Source organism: Gastrolobium bilobum, unplaced genomic scaffold (assembly GCF_033153095.1).
Source record: "Gastrolobium bilobum isolate Gb01-03AN ecotype WA unplaced genomic scaffold, APGP_CSIRO_Gbil_v1 utg3539, whole genome shotgun sequence".
Taxonomy (NCBI): domain Eukaryota; kingdom Viridiplantae; phylum Streptophyta; class Magnoliopsida; order Fabales; family Fabaceae; genus Gastrolobium; species Gastrolobium bilobum.
The window spans coordinates 224325-243861 of NW_026897898.1; the positions used below are offsets into that span (position 1 = coordinate 224325).

Sequence of the window (19537 nt, forward strand, 5' to 3'; positions counted from 1 at the left end):
CACATCACGGATTCACATCATTATCACTAGTTTTCTATTTTTTTTTTATCAAATGTTTTCGTAATCATAATTAATTGAATATTTAACCATGAATAATCATTTTGACATTTAATTTGGGCTTTCTCTCGCTTTGGTTGATTTATTTTTTTTTATTTTTTTTGTTAAAAGAACATAACAGTTCTTAAATTTATATTTTTCGTGTATTACACTTTCTCCATTCCTATATTATTTTGTCTAATGATAGATGGCATAAGCGTTTAGAATGAAAAACTCTTCAGCCTATTAATAGGATTTTTGACATGCAATTCAAATTGTAGATTTAATCTCTTTTAAAAGAACTATAACATTTCTTAAATTTTTTGATGCATTACATCATGTTTTTTCGTCTAATGATAGATGGCATGAGAAGAAATAATGAAAGAACTATTCAGCCTATAGAAATGATTCTTCGTGATGCAAACTTCAAAGCTTTTGCTTGATACAGCATTCCTTGAGATTCTGCAATGCTTGCCTAATCGTAACCTCATCTTGATTGGAATATTTCAGGCAAACCAAGCGTTGTGCAACATGATAAGCCCTTTGTATTGAGTTATACTGCAAGCAGTTAACTTCCATCCTTTTCATTTCCTAATGACAAGAAGTCCATATCATATGTTAGAACTGGTTTGCGTTTTATACTTGCTTTTCGGGCAATTAAGAAATATATGCCTAGATGACAAAGTCCTTTTCTTTACAAACTCAATGTGAAAAAAGTGATGATATTTTGCAATTTCGGGCAATTTAGAAATATATGCCTAGATGGCACAATCATATTGTCGACAGCCTAATAAAATTCATAGAGCCAATTTCCCGGTTCACCCAATAGTTCGTATGAACTAGTAGAAGTGAACGCGCTATTTACGAAATCGGAATGTCAAACAAAGGGAGTAATATTTGAAATTTCCACCTAGAGTACCCTTTTTGTCAACAATCAAGAAAATTTGAGGACTAAAAATGTACAAAATTTAAATTAACATTCCATTTTCGACAAGTTGTGTGTATATAATCACCTTTTCTGTAATCCTAGATGTAATCATTCTGGCATTCTCAATAACCGAATTTGGTAATCCTGCCACTTCTGCTAAGAGAAGGCCATAATGGGGAACATGCTTTGGTCCTTCCTTAAGTTGAAACTAAGTAAAACAGAATTTCAGTTCGCAGATAATCATCATCTCAACACAAGATAAAATACGTAAAGATACCACCTTGAAGTCTAAATGGTTGTTTTTTAAGTCGACATCAAAGTGCAGAATTTTCACGTTGGGATAGATTGTTGCTAATTCTGACATGTTTTCCATATGAGTGGCAAATATGGTATACCTGAAGGAGGATAAAAAATATAGCTCAGGAGAGAGAAAGATCAATGTACAAAAATATGTTTCTTTGATGGTTGATGAAAACTCTATACCAGTTGTATTACAATAAACAATTAAACACCAAATCACATTAAAGGAAATATTTTCTCTAAAACTTTACCCAAAAGATTATAAATAAATAAAAAATACTTTAAGTGTTTCCGTCATTGCTCTTTTTTTTTCTCCCAATATTATTTTCCATTGAATTAATAGGAATTTGAGAAGCGGCTAAGACCTTCATTTTAGTAGTTATCAGAAATCCATGCTACTAAAGTTGCTACAAATGCTTGCTGATAATTGGAAATCAAGAAACAATTACGCTTTAAGTGACAAAAGATGCTCGCAGCAACTCCATGCAATTGCAAATCCATCAGAAGAAGAAGTAGCCCTCCCAAGTTCATCCATAACAATCAGACTCCTGCATCCAGCAGAATATTTGGATAAAAGCTGTCATGTGTACCTAGAGTGAAGAGGATCAGAAGGCGCATTACCTTTGTGAGACATTCTGCATGATAAAAGCTGTCTCTTTCATCTCTGTCATGAACTACACATCCAGATAACTTCATATACATTTCTAAACCACATGATTGGGATTAAATAGCCTCAACGCAAGTGTCTAGAAATTGTACCGTGCTAGAGTTTGATTCAAGATTATCAACTGCACCCATCCTTGTAAATACACGATCAACTACCCTCAGAGTTGAGAAGCGGGCAGGAACATAACACCCAACTTGAGCAAGAATAACTATAAGACAGACTTGTTGAAGGTAAGTGCTCTTTCCACTCCTGGGGGAAAGGAATATAGAAAATAAATCTCCAAACTTCATATTCTTCATGCAAACAGATAGCCAACCAAACATAATTTTAATGACTGGAGCCATTAAACTTTGCTCTAGTTCACGAATAATTCACCATTAAACTGTATGCAAGAAACGCACATAATTTTAATGACTGAAGCCAGGCATTTAAGGCATAGTTTGAAGGAAAATGCACCAGACATGTTTTTGTCACATAACCTAGTTTCAACTTTTTTAGTTCATCGGAATTTTCAAAGTTACAACCTCATATCTGAGGCATTTCTAAGTAAAATAATTTTGTATCCTTCGTGCTTCGTTTGCTCGTTATTGTGAGATTGACACATCACTAATAAGCCCAAACATGTTTCCTTATTCTTATCAAAAGCATTCAGTCATGATTCATGAATAGCCATTTTCTAGGCTAGTTTAACATATCTGGAATTTTCCTATTCTGTTTAGAACAGTACACCTTAAATGTGAAACAGAAATTTTCTTACATATTGGGGCCCGTGACAATCACCATATTTGACGCTTCAGACAGAAATATATTATTAGCCTGCAATGCAAAAGATTAATTTACTCAAAAATAATAATAAAAATAAAAATAGTGCAGAAATCCTCCTACATGAAAAGTGTCTGCCGTGTTTGTGTGTGGGGGGGGGGGGGGGGGGGGGGGGGTTAGTTATAATGATATTGGATATACTCATTACGTACAACGAAGTCATTGTGTATGCTTTCCAGGATTGGGTGTCTACCAGAATCAATTGCCATTGGCCCATTCTCTAGTAAATAAAATGAAGTCACAAATAAGAATTTTCTAAATCGAAGTACAAAAATGTGACATAAATTACCAACTTTCTTACCTGTAAATGATGGTCTTGTATATTGATCAACAGGCTTAGTGGATATCATATGAGCAAATGAATTCACAATCATATCCAACAAGCACAAGACCTCAGCAAGCAGTGTTAACACAGAGACATTCTCACGAATGGCATCCATTAGTTCTGTAAATTTTTTCTATTACGATGGATATATTTTATAACAGAGGAAATGCAATAGCTGAAAATATGAGATAGTGCAAGTACAAGGAACTAAATATATAGGATAATTCATGCACAAATAAACAAAAAGCAAACATGCCGAGCTTGTGAAAGTTTTTATTGGCAGGTGCAGGTACATCAAGCACTACCTTCCAGACAAACCTCTGTTCTTGTATAGCATTCTGCAGCTGCAGATTTATTCCTGGCATTCAACTGCAAATTTCATTTAAATAAAAGAAAAATGGAGGCTTTTGAAGAGCCCAGACAAGCTTCTGAAGAAAAGAAAGTAATATCTTATGGGGCGGTGACATATTAAACAAATGTGGCTGTAATTTGTGTCATATTTTTAATCAGAAGTTTGGATTATGTTTCTCAGTTTGAGCGTCCAAAATTTTTTTTGGGCAAACTTAAAAAAAAGAAAAAGAAAAAGAAAAAGAAGATAATTTCACCGGTGAAAAGCCTAATCAATGTGACAACTTATAAGCGTCCTTAGCATATGAGGAGTCTTACAAAATAAACAATCTCCAAAAACTGGCAGGAGGCAGATGGAACAGAGGGATCATTTTCTTCACTGGCATTTATCCATCAAACGACATTATTGGGATAAATAATAATGGAGTTAGCTTGATCATGATCCCATTAAACTTCAGTTCAGCACATTAAAGGCTTTTACATAAGTTGAACTCTAACCATATATGTTGTCAGACAAGTACAATTTCAGGTCATGTACATAAATTGGGCTTTTTATCTGTTCGTCATTACTGTAAGTTATCTCACCCGATAAATCAGCTCACAAGCCCAAACCACATGAGCCCAAGTCCAACGTTTCATCCACTTCATATATCAGGCCCACGAATCATGACAGAAACAAATTGGAAGCAATAACTCAGTGATTCATCATTAAGCTATTGAGTTTGTTAGAAATAACAGATTGTAACTAATTTAAGTTAGTTAGTTACACAATTCAGTTTTAGCTAGATGTATATATATCAATATTGCATGTAATATCAGGCATTCGATTCAATGAGAAGTATAATTTTCTCTGCATTCTTCCTCTTCTTTTTCGTTTCTTCCATTCTCTAGATGGTATCAGAGCACATGCTCTGATATCTGCTTCAGATTCTTGAGTTCTTGAACATGGCGAATCAAGCTGTTCTTCCTGAGTTTTTAACTAATCCTGCGCATCCTTTCTTTCTTCATCCAAATGAAAATCCATCGCAAGTATTGGTGGTTCCTTTGCTAGACGGAAACAATTATCATTCTTGGTCTCGAGCGATGACTATGGCATTGAGATCAAAGAATAAACTCGGTTTTATCAATGGAGTGGTGGTAGCTCCAAATGACGATGATCCAGCCTTTGAAGCGTGGGATCGATGTAACACTATAGTCTTGGGTTGGATTCATAGATCGATCACCCAAACTATAGCGCAATCCATTCTGTGGATCGAAAATGCTCACAATGCGTGGTGTGATTTGAGAGACAGATTCTCAAAATCAGATATCTTTCGAGTATCTGATCTGCAAGAAGACGTGCACAAACTGTGCCAGGGAGAAAGATCAGTAAGTGAGTATTTTACTCAGCTGAAAATAATGTGGGATGAATTGGATAACTTGAAACCTCTTCCCAATCCAGTGGTTCCTTGCATTTGCGGTGCAACTGAAAGAATGCGTTTGTATCGCGAAAATGATCAAACAATAAGGTTTCTCAGAGGCTTAAATGAGCAGTACGCTCAAGTACGTTCACAGTTGATGCTTCTTGATCCATTGCCAAATGTGATTAAAGCCTTTGCAATGGTGTCACAACAGGAACGTCAGTTTCATTCAGATGGTAATGTGAATTTTTCCAATAATCCTCAAGCTTTAGCTGTAATGGGAGATCCATCAAGAAGGTACAATCCTTACAATGGTGGAAGAGGATTTAGAGGACGTGGCCGTAGTAATCCTGGACGAAACGGCAACACGAAATTCTGCACTCATTGCAACAGAAGTAATCACACCATAGATACCTGCTACTCTCTTCATGGTTTTCCACCTGCCTATAGGAGAACTACCAATACTGCTTCAGTTGCCAATGTCAATTGTAATGTACAAGAAAACTCATCCATGACTCAGATGCAGTTGCAACAAGATCAACCTTCCATAACTCAAATGCAGATGCAGATGCAGATGCAGCAAGATCAGTACAAGCAAATCTTGAATTTGCTACAAAAGACCAATATCACTGAAAGTGTACCACCACAACACTCTGCGAATGCAGTCCATATATCACACTTACACTCCAACACGCCCCGATCAGGTATGACAAGTGTGGAATGGGTCATCGATACGGGTGCCACAGACCATATCACACACCTTCTATCAAATTTTTCTTCTTTCCATGAAATTAATCCTATCAATATTTCTTTACCTAATGGTTCCACAGTTAAAGCAAATGTATCTGGAACTATTTTTCTGTCATCCATGCTACGATTAGATAATGTTTTGTTTGTTCCTGAGTTTCACATCAATTTGTTGTCAGTTACAAAACTTTTAAGTTCCATTCCCTGTGTCATTACCTTCACTGATTTTTCTTGTTTAATTCAACAGAAACACCAAAATTGCCTGACGATGATTGGTTCTGCTAGGCGTAAGGAAGGATTATATGTGATAGTTGGAGATATCGAAGTTGGTGAAGGTCATGACTCATCTTGTAATGTAGTTCGAAATAAAGAAGCTTCACTGTTATGGCACAGAAGGCTTGGCCATATTTCCAGAGATGCTGCACAACTCATGTCCAGTCAATTTTCTTTCATACCTTGTATTAATGTTGAACCTTGTGATATTTGCCATATGGCAAAGCAACATAAGCTGCCTTTCAACTCCAGCATTTCCAATTCAATAAAACCTTTCAGTCTGTTACATGTGGATATTTGGGGCCCATATTCCATTAGTTCCATTCATGGGCATAGATATTACCTAACTTTAGTGGATGATTACTCACGTTTTACATGGGTATTTCTCATGAAAAATAAGGCAGAGACTCGTGCATACTTGAAACAGTTCATATACTTCGTTAAGAACCAGTTTGACACTAAAGTTCAAATAGTGAGATCGGATAATGGTCCAGAATTCATGCTAAATGAATTTTATGCCCAGGAGGGAATTGTCCATCAGCGTACATGTGTAGAGACTCCTCAGCAAAATGGAGTAGTTGAGCGTAAACATCAACACATTATGAACGTAGCCCGAGCCCTTTTCTTCCAAGCCAAGCTTCCTGATCCATTGTGGAATTACACAGTAACACATGCTGTCCACCTTATTAACAGAACTTGTACACCAAACCTTGAAAACAAGTCACCTTTCGAAAAACTTCATAATGCCAGCCCTTCCCTCACACACCTTCGTGTGTTTGGATGCCTCACCTATGCCTCAACTCTTTCATCCCATAGAACCAAGTTCTCTCCTCGTGCACGTAAAGCTGTGTTTTTAGGCTTTCGTGATGGTACAAAAGGCTATTTGTTGTATGACCTACATTCACATGCACTTTTTCTCTCCAGGAATGTCATATTCCATGAAAATGATTTTCCTTTTCACCAAACAGTGCCCACACCTACCATATCTCAAAATCCTACCTCCTTAGAAAATACATTCCCTGCTGACAGAGATCTTACCATGCCATTCCCTCAACACCATGACTCACAGTTTACCCCATTAGCCCAATTAGCCATTGAACCACATATACACCCCACAACCAATGTTACTTCCCATTCTTTGAGCATTGCAAATGATGAAGTGGAGGTTGCTATTGAGTCTGATGTTCGTAGATCTTCCAGAATGCGTCACCCTCCAAGATATCTTCAAGACTATCACTATGCTCTTTCCTCGTGTCAGCAGAAACTCTCCTCTTCAGGTAATCCTCCAACTCCAAATGTCCTCTATCCCTTGTCTGATGTCCTGTCTTACAATTTGTGCACTCCATCTTACAAACACTTCTGTTTTAACACCATTGCTCATGATGAGCCACGCACTTTTAGTCAAGCAGTTAAACATGATCACTGGAAACTTGCTATGGATAAAGAACTTGCTGCATTATCACTTAATAATACCTGGTCCATTGTTGATTTACCACATGGAAAAACACCCATTGGTTGTAAATGGGTTTACAAAATTAAGTATCAATCAAATGGTGAGATTGAACGATACAAAGCCAGATTAGTGGCTAAGGGATTCACTCAACTTGAAGGGGTGGATTTCCTCGATACGTTCTCTCCGGTTGCCAAGATGAATTCTCTTCGGGTGTTGCTTGCTTTGGCTGCTTCAAAGGGATGGTTGCTAGAGCAACTTGATGTGGACAATGCATTCTTGCATGGGGATCTTCATGAAGAAGTTTACATGGAGATTCCTCAAGGCCTTGTTGTCTCTTCACCACATAAAGTATGTCGCCTTACTAAGTCACTATATGGCCTATGTCAGGCGAGTAGACAGTGGTACAACAAACTTTCCTCTGCTCTTACTTCCATCGGATATGTTCAGGCCCAAGCTGATCACTCAATGTTCACACTCAGACGTGATTCTGAATTTACCGTTCTTTTAATCTATGTCGATGATGTTGTATTGTCAGGGAACTCTATCTCAGAGATTCAACGTGTTAAGAGGTTTCTTCACGATCAGTTTCACATTAAAGACTTGGGCTCCTTACGGTACTTCCTTGGTCTTGAGGTTTCACGTTCGAAACAAGGTATTCACATCAATCAACGGAAGTATGCACTCGAGATTTTATCCGATGCCGGTCTTCTTGCTGCTCGTTCCTGTACTACACCCATGGATTCTTCTGTTATTCTCAGTAGGTCCAATGGCAACCCAGTCACTGATGTTACCTCATATCGTCGTCTCATTGGTAGACTCTTATACTTAACTACTACTCGTCCAGATATCTCATACGCAGTCCAACAGTTGAGTCAATTCCTTTCTCAACCACTTGACACACATGTCTTGGCTGCTCACAGAGTACTGCGTTACCTCAAGAACGCACCAGCTGCTGGCTTATTTTTCTCAAGTTCATCTGCTATGCAAGTGAAAGCCTTTAGTGATTCTGACTGGGGCTCTTGTCCAGACACACGTCGTTCGATCTCTGGTCTCTGCATTTTCATTGGATCTTCCTTAGTTGCCTGGCGATCCAAGAAACAGTCGACTGTATCCAGATCTTCATCTGAAGCAGAATACAGAGCATTAGCTTCTCTCACCTGCGAACTTCAGTGGTTACAGCATCTGTTCACTGATCTTCAAGTCCCTTGGCTTCAACCAGCTTCAGTTTATTGTGATAATAAATCAGCAATATATCTAGCTAAGAACCCAGCTTTTCACGAGCGATCTAAACACATCGACATTGACTGTCATGTGACAAGGGAGAAGATTCGCTCCGGTCTCTTACATCTACTTCCAGTTTCTTCCCAGGCTCAACTCGCTGATGTTTTTACCAAACCTTTACCAGCCAAGTCCTTCGCTCCAGCTATCCTCAAGTTGGGTCTTCACAATTTGCTACGTCCCACTTGCGGGGGGGTCTCACCCGATAAATCAGCTCACAAGCCCAAACCACATGAGCCCAAGTCCAACGTTTCATCCACTTCATATATCAGGCCCACGAATCATGACAGAAACAAATTGGAAGCAATAACTCAGTGATTCATCATTAAGCTATTGAGTTTGTTAGAAATAACAGATTGTAACTAATTTAAGTTAGTTAGTTACACAATTCAGTTTTAGCTAGATGTATATATATCAATATTGCATGTAATATCAGGCATTCGATTCAATGAGAAGTATAATTTTCTCTGCATTCTTCCTCTTCTTTTTCGTTTCTTCCATTCTCTAGAAGTTAAATAGAAATCATATGTTTATGAAATCCAAATGATCAAATTACTCACTGACGCTAGTTCCAAAGTTGAGCAATGACTGTTGTTCCCATGTTTTACGACCTAATATAAGCCAAAAGAACACTAGGTTCAGGGAAACAGAAATTTTAAAAGGATATTCTTAAAAATATAGCAAGAAAATTCTAATTCCTAACCTGAATGAACTTGCTTGGAAGCTTTCCTTGAATATTCTTCTGTGGTATAACAAAGTGGAATCCCTGCCGGTTTTTAAAGGTAAGCTTTAAATTGGGCAACTTGAAATCCTCTCGGTAATTGTTTGCAAGATTGTGGATAGCTGTGAAAGTAACTCCAAAAGCTTTAGGAAAGCCTCATATAGTATGCTGCATTCCGAGAAAGATTACACTGTTGACAAGAAAGAAAAGTCAAGCAAGCAGTTTTATAAAACCTTCACTGGTGTCACAAAATGATCTTCGTGAAATATCCAAGAGACCATCAATCCCGGCCTTAACAGCAAAGCATTGCTGAGTGCAAGCAACAAAAGGAACCCTTGCATGAAGCACATCTTCATCAACAACCTCCCCTATCCTGTAACAAAAAACTCCTAAAGACATGAGTTGATTGGTCCTATTATCTAAGTTGGAATTAAATGTATAGCCTAGCCATTTTTATTTTTTTTATATATATATATATAAGGAAAAAAAAATTCTATTATCACATGAGATAAAGTTACCATCTTTTTGAGAATTGAGAGAATTAATGAAGGGTATTTTAGTAATTTTTTTTATTATATGAATTTTATCAAAACACCTTTCATTAATTCCCATAACCCTCAAAACGACATAATTTTAGAGTAACAGGAAATAATTTTATCTCTTATTATAAGAGAAACGATAAACCCATATATATATACAGAGAGAGAGTTTATCAAGATATATATGTCTTGATAATTATACGGGGTGTCAAAACAGGTTAACATAACACAAATTTGACATGACACAAATATATCAACACGACACGAATAACACGCAAAATACGAGTCAAAACGATAATTGACCAAAAAATATTAAAAAATGGGTGGAAATTAAAAAAAAAAAAAATACAGGTTAACACGAATTTGACACGCAACACGATACAAATTTTTTGCGGGTCATTTTTCCTAACACAAATATGATACAAAATTTTTTAACAGATCAACCCGAATACAAATTTTTATATGGTGTCGCGGGTGGACCCGTATGCCATTTTTACGCCGCTGGTGTACTAATACTAACCTAAGTAATTAATGGATTTCCATACACTGTACTAATCATCTAGAATGTAACAGTTGTATATGCTCATGGGCAGCAGAGCTTAGCATACCTTTTCCTAATAAGATCATATTTCTCATTTTCACAAACTGACTTGTAGATATTTGAAAGAAGGGGACTTTTCACATCCTTAAGCACCTGATATGTTTATCAGAAGACAGGATCATCTGTAAAATCTTTTCTTTATTTGATTACTTACGGAAAACGTGTGTGTGTGTTTGAGAGAGAGAGAGAGAGAGAGGGGGGGGGGGGGGGGGGGGTTTACCTTAGACAGTAAAGGAAGTGCATCCAACGCAGTTTTAAGGAGGATAACACTCGAAACTAGCACTTGACTCTTTTTAGCATGATCAACTGCCAAGGCCTCATTTGTAACTTTCCTCGGCTTAAAGCAGAAGTGGCATAATACTCTATCTGCAACCATACAGCTCTGCATTACTACCAAAGATGTATAAACTTCTTAAAGACTGATGTGTGCTCAAGTACTGCTCTCAATTACCAGTCTCCTTTGGAAATTTACGCAAAACCTGACAGAGGCCAAAAAATAGTTCTTCGTTGCTCATCAATTCTTCCTGAAATGAAATATTAGAGGACACGTTAAAAATAATAAATACAAAGGAATGCTGTTAAACACTGTCAGGTAGTTTTCGAGCTTACAAATTAAAATCAGAACACAAATATGAGTCATGAGACAGTATATCTAAACATCTGATTTCTAAGTTTCAGACTAGAGCACCGAAGGTTAAACAAGAATAACATCTGAATTGAATCTATAATAAAGGCGGACTTATTAAAAGGGTAAATTAGTAAAGAGAACTGAAAGGCTAGGTAAATTAGTAGAGAGAATTGAAAGGCTAGCAAATAAAGGAACACATCGTAATTAATAAGGAACATATGGCATAGCTCAAAAGAGAAACTTGAATAAATGTGATTGACACTGACCACGCAATCAAGACGAGCATTGATTGTTTCAATGTCTTTTAGAGGCTGCAACAGATTGGCACGGAGGAGCCTTGTGCTGTAGGAAACAAATACCATGTCAAACAACTAATGCTGCATCAGGAATTTTTTGTGAATCATCACATACCCTCCAATAGTTTTAGTTGTCTTGAGCATGTGAAACAGACTTCTCTTCTTGTTGCTTGTTCCCAGTAGAGCAGAATGAAATGGCTCAATAATTTCCAAATTTTGGACACTGCCATTAAAATTTAACCACGGAATCCATTAGCATCGACTAAACACATGGTATACGAAAAGTAAATTGGACTTATATCCAAACTTTTATTACTAAAAGAATATCTTACAAAAATAAATCATATTTTTTCTTCAAAATGGGCAATCAGTCCTATCAATTACCATAAGGTCTTACTTTTTAATCTTTCAATATGTTTCGTCTACTTAAAGAAAATATTTTATGTAAACATTAACCATAATCAACCAATTATAGACTGATTTTAATATCCATTTTCAACTATCTGGACAAATTGTAATATGTATTTTGCTCATCAAATTAATCCATAATTTAAAGACTTCAGGGTCTAATTTGATTGATAAAATGTATATTTTGGAAGTCCATATAATAATTTTCATCTTTGAAAGACTAACATGAACAAAGCTATATCCGGACTTGATCGAGCCTTTACCCTCTTTATGATATAACATCTACAAGGCCAAGACAAGTCGTAACAGTCCACTAAAAGTTATAAATTGGTCCCTTTTCAGGGAAAGTTACTACAGTTTGTAATTCCCCGCCTCCCCTCTTCCCCTTCGAGTTGTGACTTCTATCTATGAATCATCAGTAAAGAGCAGCTATCAACTTAAAAAAGCAGGCAGGCTTACCTGGTTGCATCAATATTCATGTGATCAAATGATCCATTAAAGGTGACCTGAAATAGTGAAATGCATAAAATAAATTGGAGAATTCAGTCCTCCATACACTGGGTAGTGGGTACAGATTAAAATTTATATAAAAATAAATATGGGAGTTTTTTGGTTGAAGACTTTTAAGAGTTCGGACATTGACCACTGTCGTAAAGAACATTACTAACCCAATGAATGGCAGAAAATGGTTGCAAGCTTACAATGTAAAAACTTGCGGAAAGGCTCCAAGTGTGTAAAAAATATCATAAGGAATGAACGTGCATGAATACTGAATATTTTTTAAGCATTGTAATGGAAAATTTGAAAGATATGACAAAGGACCGACATAGGATATTGCCATATGAGTGTTATTTGTATACTACTCAGCACCCAAAGCTTATTAATATGCATAATGAATCAAACAAATATAGATTCTTAACTCCATTTTTGAATTTGAAATTTATTTACCCAAGAACAGAATGGAACTTCTTTTATACCTTGCATATGGGTTTGCCCATTCGAAAAAGATATAATGCATCTTGGGTTCTTCTAATATAGCAATATGTTTGTGACGTAAGTAATCTCAAATAACCAAGAAGAGATGACCAGATTTACTATTTTTAAATTGAATTTGTATCCATCAAGACCTATTAGTGGGTGTGCAAATGGGCGAAGATATGCATGATGCGCCTTTGTACTACCTAATAATGCTACTTGCACGATTCTTCCACTCAAATTACTGAATTTGCACAACTTAACAATTGGTAGCCGCACTCAAGCTCAGATGTAGCCACCCCCCCCCCCCACACACACACACACACACACACACATATATATTTATATATTTAAACAGAGTTGCATTCTTGTGTACATAACCTTATTTTCATTAAGATACATATCGAATGCCAGGGATAAGATCAGAAATACTGAATTAAAATAAAAAACACAATTAATTTAACTTCAATTAAGGAACAACCTTGCTTCACAGAACACATACCGACAATGAGTGATTGGTAACCACAACCCCTTTTTCTGCTTCCGTCCTGTGCAAGCACGGTCAAAACTTAAATTGCAGGCAATCGAACAGTACGAAAATGAGGATTAAATATACATAAATATATACACGTTAGGACTCCCAAAAAATTAACATATACAGACACATCACATGTGTTAGTCTTCATAACCTAAAAGAAATCCAAAAAAACAAATAGGATACTGGTGCAATAAAAACTTAGAAGGCGACAGCACAAACATTTAGGTGCTAGAAGTTCCTCCTGTAGCAAAGTAAGATGAACGAAAGAGATGTCTGAGTTGCTATCAAAATAGGAAATTATTCCTTCCCTAAGGCCTTTTACAATCAAGGGACAGCATTATTGATAACACCTTTCAGGTTTCCGCAAGTTACAAGAAGCTGTCTGTATCATAATTAAGGTACCTTGGGGTATGTTTGGGTGTTTTTAAAGATGATGGATGAGAGTGAAGCGGCGTCCATAGAGGCCAGTATAACTCCAATATTTGAAGAGATTTATGTGGAAGTTTGCCTTTGAAGGGAGTGCGAGCATAAGATGTCCGACTGAAATTCAAGTATGATTGAGAAGCCTCATGCTGGTTTAAAATGAACCGGAAAGTGGGAAAGACCCATGGATTTGCAACCTAAAGTTTTGGGTTAAAATATGTTGTCAAACCATTTGTTATGGTTTTTGGCATAGCCCATTGGTGGAAGAATCCGTTGAAAAGGTTTTGGGCTTCTATGTATCATTAGAAGTCAAGGGAAGAAGACATATGTGTGGAAGACCAATATTTCTTACACCAGCCCCCGACCACCCTTATAAAATAAGATGCAGAAATATAGAACTCACAATATTGGAAGAGGGAATAATTTTTGCTATTCATACTTCATGATACATGACACAAGCCTAACATAGCAAAAACTAAATCTTAAATATAGTAAATAAAGAGACGCATTACATCCAAATAAACACTAATGAAATGACTTAAAAGGCTAAGCAACTATTGAACTTTCTAATTGACACTAAAACGAATGAAAAGACTCTGCAGTGGAGGCATAATGTAATGAAATAGAGCACACCACTCCATTGTTTGGTTGTTTAATGAGGAAGAGTCATGCCATTCCCTCCTTGATCCCTGATTTATGGAACAGAAATTTGGGGTTGAGTGGCAAGGGACAGATTCCTTTCTTTTAGAAAAACTCCCAATTACACTTTTATAAATTTTTGCCATTCAATTCCTTACTACTCCATCCCTTGGCATCCTTCCATACATAGTCTCACTACACATTTAATTTGGGGAGAGAACGCAGAGGAAATATCTAGGACTAAAACACAAGTCAAAATAGAAAATGCAATGTGAAATTTCATTCTTCAGACAACAGCATAATTCTGTTTTTAAAACAGAGGTACCAGTGTTTTCATAATAAAAGCATCAAACATGCTGGATGCATCCTATAATAGGAAGTACTTCCCATTCACACACACAAAAAAAGGACAGGTTTCTACCATGATAATACCTTAAGAACAATGCCACAGCAAGCCTTAGAGAATAATTTATGTCTCCTTGTTGTTGAGTGATAATTAAAGAGATAGAATTTACCGTTATTTACCGTTATTTGTATCAAATATTGACAAGAATAAATTAAAGTTCAACATTAAAGATAATCTCTACGTATGAGTACTGAAAATACCACTTTAAAGTGGCGGCAGTAGCAGCCAGGCAGAGATAATACTGCTTGTAATAAGTGTCCAAACCAAGTGCTGAAGGCTCCTTAGCAGCTAGGTTTTTTATTAAGATAGCACCCTAAAGCACACAACTTCAGTGAATTTATGAGAAAAAAACTATGTTACAACATTCTAAATCTTGAAATCAACTGAAAGACAAAAAGTAAGCAATGAAACCTTGGTGTCATCAAAACAACCACGGGCCAAAACTACCTGCATAAATAAGGACTCCAAATAAAATGAACTTTGTAGACAGGCATCATGCACAAGAGTTTTGCATAGAAAGCACAACCATGGGAAAAAATGTAGGGACACAGAGATAGTGACATTACTTTCTTGACCGAACCATAAAATCTATCAACCAATTCTGTAACTGCAGCTGTAGAATTGGATGCAAACTTGTCTGGAGGAATAATGATCACGATGGGATCATAGAAATGCAGTAACGTCTTTGTGTTTTGATATGAACTGCTAGTTTCAATATATTGAGAAAGATGCAGTGAAGCTGACCTCAAATCAAAAGCGGCTAATCCAACCTGTCCGATAAAAGATTCCAGTTAGGCAGGCATTATAAATTTCGTTTATTTATCTGAAACAAGTTCCTTAATCTGTTAGAAAATTCATAAAGAAATGGTTTCAGCTTTTTAAAAAAAAAAATTATATCCATTCTTTATCAAATTATGTTAGAGAATAATATAAACCATTAAAAACACTTTCACCCAACACAAAAATATAAAACATGGGAAATTCAACAGGTGCGCCCCCATTCTTTATTATGATAACCAACATAACACCACGTAAAGCTCCTTTGTACAATTCTTTTTGAACATCTGTGATCTTCCTCAGCACACTACAAAATTCCTTACAGCCAAAAGTCCCATTGTAATGGTCATAATTCATAAATTACCAGAAGAAAACTTTTTACTCTTAACGATAGAGTTTACAATCTGACTTGTTTCAAGTTTAGGAACATTTAGTAGCAAGGGATGCATTAGATATCTTTTCAAAATCAAATAACATGTTCAAAATCAAAATTCATTATGATATTAATCAATCCACGACATAACCCCTTTCTAAAATGCAAGATAAGATTGATTTTCCTCACTCTTATCTTAACAAGTCGGGATTCAAGGAGGAATGGTTTTCTTTGGTTAATAATATTATTAGAAAATTATAAGAGGGGAAAAGGGGGAGAGAATTGAATGTAATAAATAGTTGACTGGCAGATTACTACAAAGTAGAAACCTGGTAATAACAACTAGATATAAGTATCACGAAATGAAAAAAAATGGAGAAAACATTAAATATGTTCCATTAGTGACAATCAAATATGGTGATTCATTGAGTTAGCTTCACAATATAATAATAAAAGTGGCGTTCAGCTTTACTTGAAAAAATTTGAACACCAAAAGGTGCATGTGATCTTGGCCGGTTACAGATAGTCCAGAATAACCAGTAAGAATTTGGGAGAAAACTAAACGATAACAGAATACACAAACTTAAAACGCATTTTACACATTCTGATACGATTAAAACTGACCTCCATATTCACATGTCCTTCACAAAATAACGAAATACGTGGATATGAAACTAATTTCCAACTCCAGTAACACAAATCGTATATTAAACAGCAATGCTGCACTCAGTGACATTACAATTAAAAATCAAATCTAGATTTGTGTTTCTAACGCATGCTTGATTGAAATTCCTACCACGTATAGATCAATAAGAACATTTAAAACCGCAACACAATCCTGGAAGTTATAGGAACTTCGAGCAATCAATCTAGAAATACAAAAATTTGAAAACCAAACAATAAACAACTAGGAGAAAGGCCTTGATAGTTTGCTAAATCAAATAGAAAACTTGAAGCAATTGTAAAATGAAAAGGAATTGAAGAGAGAAAGAGAACACAAAAATGAATTTTCCTTTATTACACTGAAAATGGAAAATGGAAAAAATGTTTATCAAAGAATCGAGTATCAAAACCTCTTTAGCTCTATTTTCGATGATACCGACCACGAAGCTGGAACTATCTCCACTATCGTCTTCCATTGTTGCCTGGTTTCTATTTTCAGCAAAATTTGCTTTCTGCTACAACTCGAGCCGATACTTATAGAGCGTCGTTTTATGATGCTACGTTAAATTTGGACGGGTTCCATTTATAAGCGGGAACTGAGAAGTTTAACTAGATAACTTCAAAATACTTAAAAAATAATTTTAAGAAGACCATGATACCAAAAAAAAAAAAAAAAATTCTTTTGAGCTGGTTATATTATCTACTTATTTAATACTTTTATCTCTAATATCTTTTTAGAGACACGTGGCATAATTCGCTACATTGTGCAGCAAAATATAATTGCAAATAATCGCTCCACAGTGTAACGAATTAGGCCATGTCAGGCTGCACAGTCAGCAAAAATGACACGTGTCAAGCAGGCAGTAATTCGCTACACTGTGTAGCGAATTATGCTTGGATAACTACCTGCTTGACACGTGTCATTAGTGCTGATTGTGCAGCCTGACATGGCCTAATTCGCTACACTGTGTAGCGAATTATTTGCAATCATATTATTTCGCTGCACAGTGTAGCGAATTATGCCACGTGTCATTATGGGAAAATTTACTGTTGGCATAGCAGTCTAGTAAATATTTTGACCAGACGTGACAAAATGTTTACTGTTCCAACTTTTTGTTATGGTAAAAAAAAAAATTGGTAAACTAAATTGGATTTAAAGAAAGGAAAATTATACTTTTATATTGTATGAGATTCACCTCTTATGTTACACTCACGTACAAAAAATACACTCCCCTTATTTAAAAATAAAAATAAAAATTAATGGGTCTCACTTTATTAGAAAAGTAAAGATCTTAAATAAATAATCGCAAATACCTCAAAATTAAACAAAACTTAAACAGATACATGGAGAATACCACACTCCATTTCTCGCTTTATGTTTTTATCTTTGTTTTCTCATTGCTATTGCATTTGTTGAATGTGAATAAACTTTCTTACACATATTTTTGACTCTTTCCTTATCATTTTAGGTTTTCTAATTTCATAATTTCTAATTTATTAATATCTATATATGCATGAAACAAAAAAATTTACAGTTAAATTGTTTCTTGTTTGTATTTTAGTTTAATTTATTTTTCCTTGTAATTAATTGTGTACTATTTTTCTATGTAACAAGACCAGTTTTTTTTTTTCTAATGTGCTGTTACTTCAGAAGTTTTTTCTCATGCCATAGGCCCATTGTTTTGCATGCATCACTTTTTTATTTTATTTTTGGGAAATAATTTTCTTATGTTGTAGGAAAAAGTTTCTCTCGTGTAATAGAAATAAAATTATAAGTGAGACTCACAGGTAAGAGAGGAAAAATACAGGTGGAGAAGAACTATTGTCCAAAAAAATTTCTCTCATTTTCCTTGTAATTTCTTTGTGTTTCATTTATGTATTAAAAAAAAAACTATTGTCCAAAATGAAAATGAAAATTGGCACTATCTGCCCTTTTTTTTTTTGCTTCGCCACTTTCTCAACCATGTTTACCACCTACGAGATAACTGAGACATTTTTTCACCACCTCAACCATCCCCAAGAATCTCATATATAACTAAATAGTGCCCAAGAGGGACTACCTTCGGCAAATGGCATATTTTAGTCCGACAGCATTCACCATTTTCAAATGTTACACACACTCCTGATTCATAATATCAAACTATAGGCTAGAGATTTTGTACTTCCCAATACCAATAATATTTACCTCAGCTGTGTAGATACAATCACTAACTCTTCATCTAGAGATTCTTGATTCACCTACTAACCCCATTCAACTTGAAAAGGTGTTAATTTTTACGGCCTATCTAACCACCACCCCCAACTCTAATCATATAAATAAAATTACTTGATAAAAGTTATTTTTTTTACCCAAACAAAAAAAATTACTGATAAGATTCTTTTTGAAAGTGATATTATCTTTTAAAATGAATAAAAGTGTATTACTAATTAATTTAATTTAAAATATTTTCCATGAAGTCTGCAATTTACTCCATCACCACCGTTCAACATCATCGTTTTCACTCCGATTTGATGGCTTATCTCCTATAAGTTTTCTGGGCTTTGTCTTCATTGACTCAGTCTGTCTCCTCCCATTCTTAAAAAATTTTATACAAAATTTTTACATGAACTGTTTATTTACTTCTCTTCGTATCCATTAAATAAGTGAGATTCAATAAAAAATTACTTTGGGCTAAATAGTTTGAATAAACATTTTGTGTTTCATTTATGCACAAATTTCGAATCACCTTTTTCTTAAAAATTAAGAACCTTAAAAAAATGAATAAATTAACAGGTCTTAATATCTTAATGTATATAAATTGATTAATTTGACTCAACGATCTAATCAACTTAGCATGAATTAATTTGAGAACATGAGTTGGATTAAATAATTGATTTTATTTTTTGCTTAACTTGATTCTTTTTAAAATAAATTTATTAAATAAATCATTTTTTAAGAGCCTTTTTTTTTAAGTGTCCCTCGATTTATTTTTT

General features: G+C 35.3%; 1 protein-coding gene across 1 annotated transcript; it reads right to left on the bottom strand.

Moving 5' to 3' along the window:
• Positions 1-403: 403 nt before the first annotated feature.
• On the bottom strand, positions 404-17040 carry LOC133311279 (DNA mismatch repair protein MSH4). The gene is made up of 24 exons (XM_061512303.1): positions 16975-17040; positions 15318-15521; positions 15163-15198; positions 14952-15064; positions 13248-13293; positions 12230-12276; positions 11478-11585; positions 11333-11408; positions 10890-10962; positions 10659-10804; positions 10446-10531; positions 9532-9671; positions 9281-9420; positions 9138-9188; positions 3384-3447; positions 3055-3198; positions 2906-2973; positions 2689-2747; positions 2024-2180; positions 1886-1938; positions 1714-1812; positions 1245-1359; positions 1050-1172; positions 404-627 (listed from the first exon to the last, which is right to left on the bottom strand). The coding sequence occupies exons 1-24, from the start codon at positions 17038-17040 to the stop codon at positions 463-465; spliced, it is 2379 nt and encodes a 792-aa protein (XP_061368287.1). The 3' UTR covers positions 404-462.
• Positions 17041-19537: the final 2497 nt, after the last annotated feature.

Excerpts from the sequence above, each read along its gene's own strand:
- LOC133311279 (XM_061512303.1), bottom strand. The coding sequence starts at position 17,040 with ATGGAAGACGATAGTGGAGATAGTTCCAGCTTCGTGGTCGGTATCATC. Across the intron at positions 15,199-15,317 it reads TTTATGGTTCGGTCAAGAAA|GTAGTTTTGGCCCGTGGTTG; the intron begins GTAATGTCACTA and ends TTATTTATGCAG. Across the intron at positions 9,189-9,280 it reads TTCCAAGCAAGTTCATTCAG|GTCGTAAAACATGGGAACAA; the intron begins GTTAGGAATTAG and ends GGCTTATATTAG.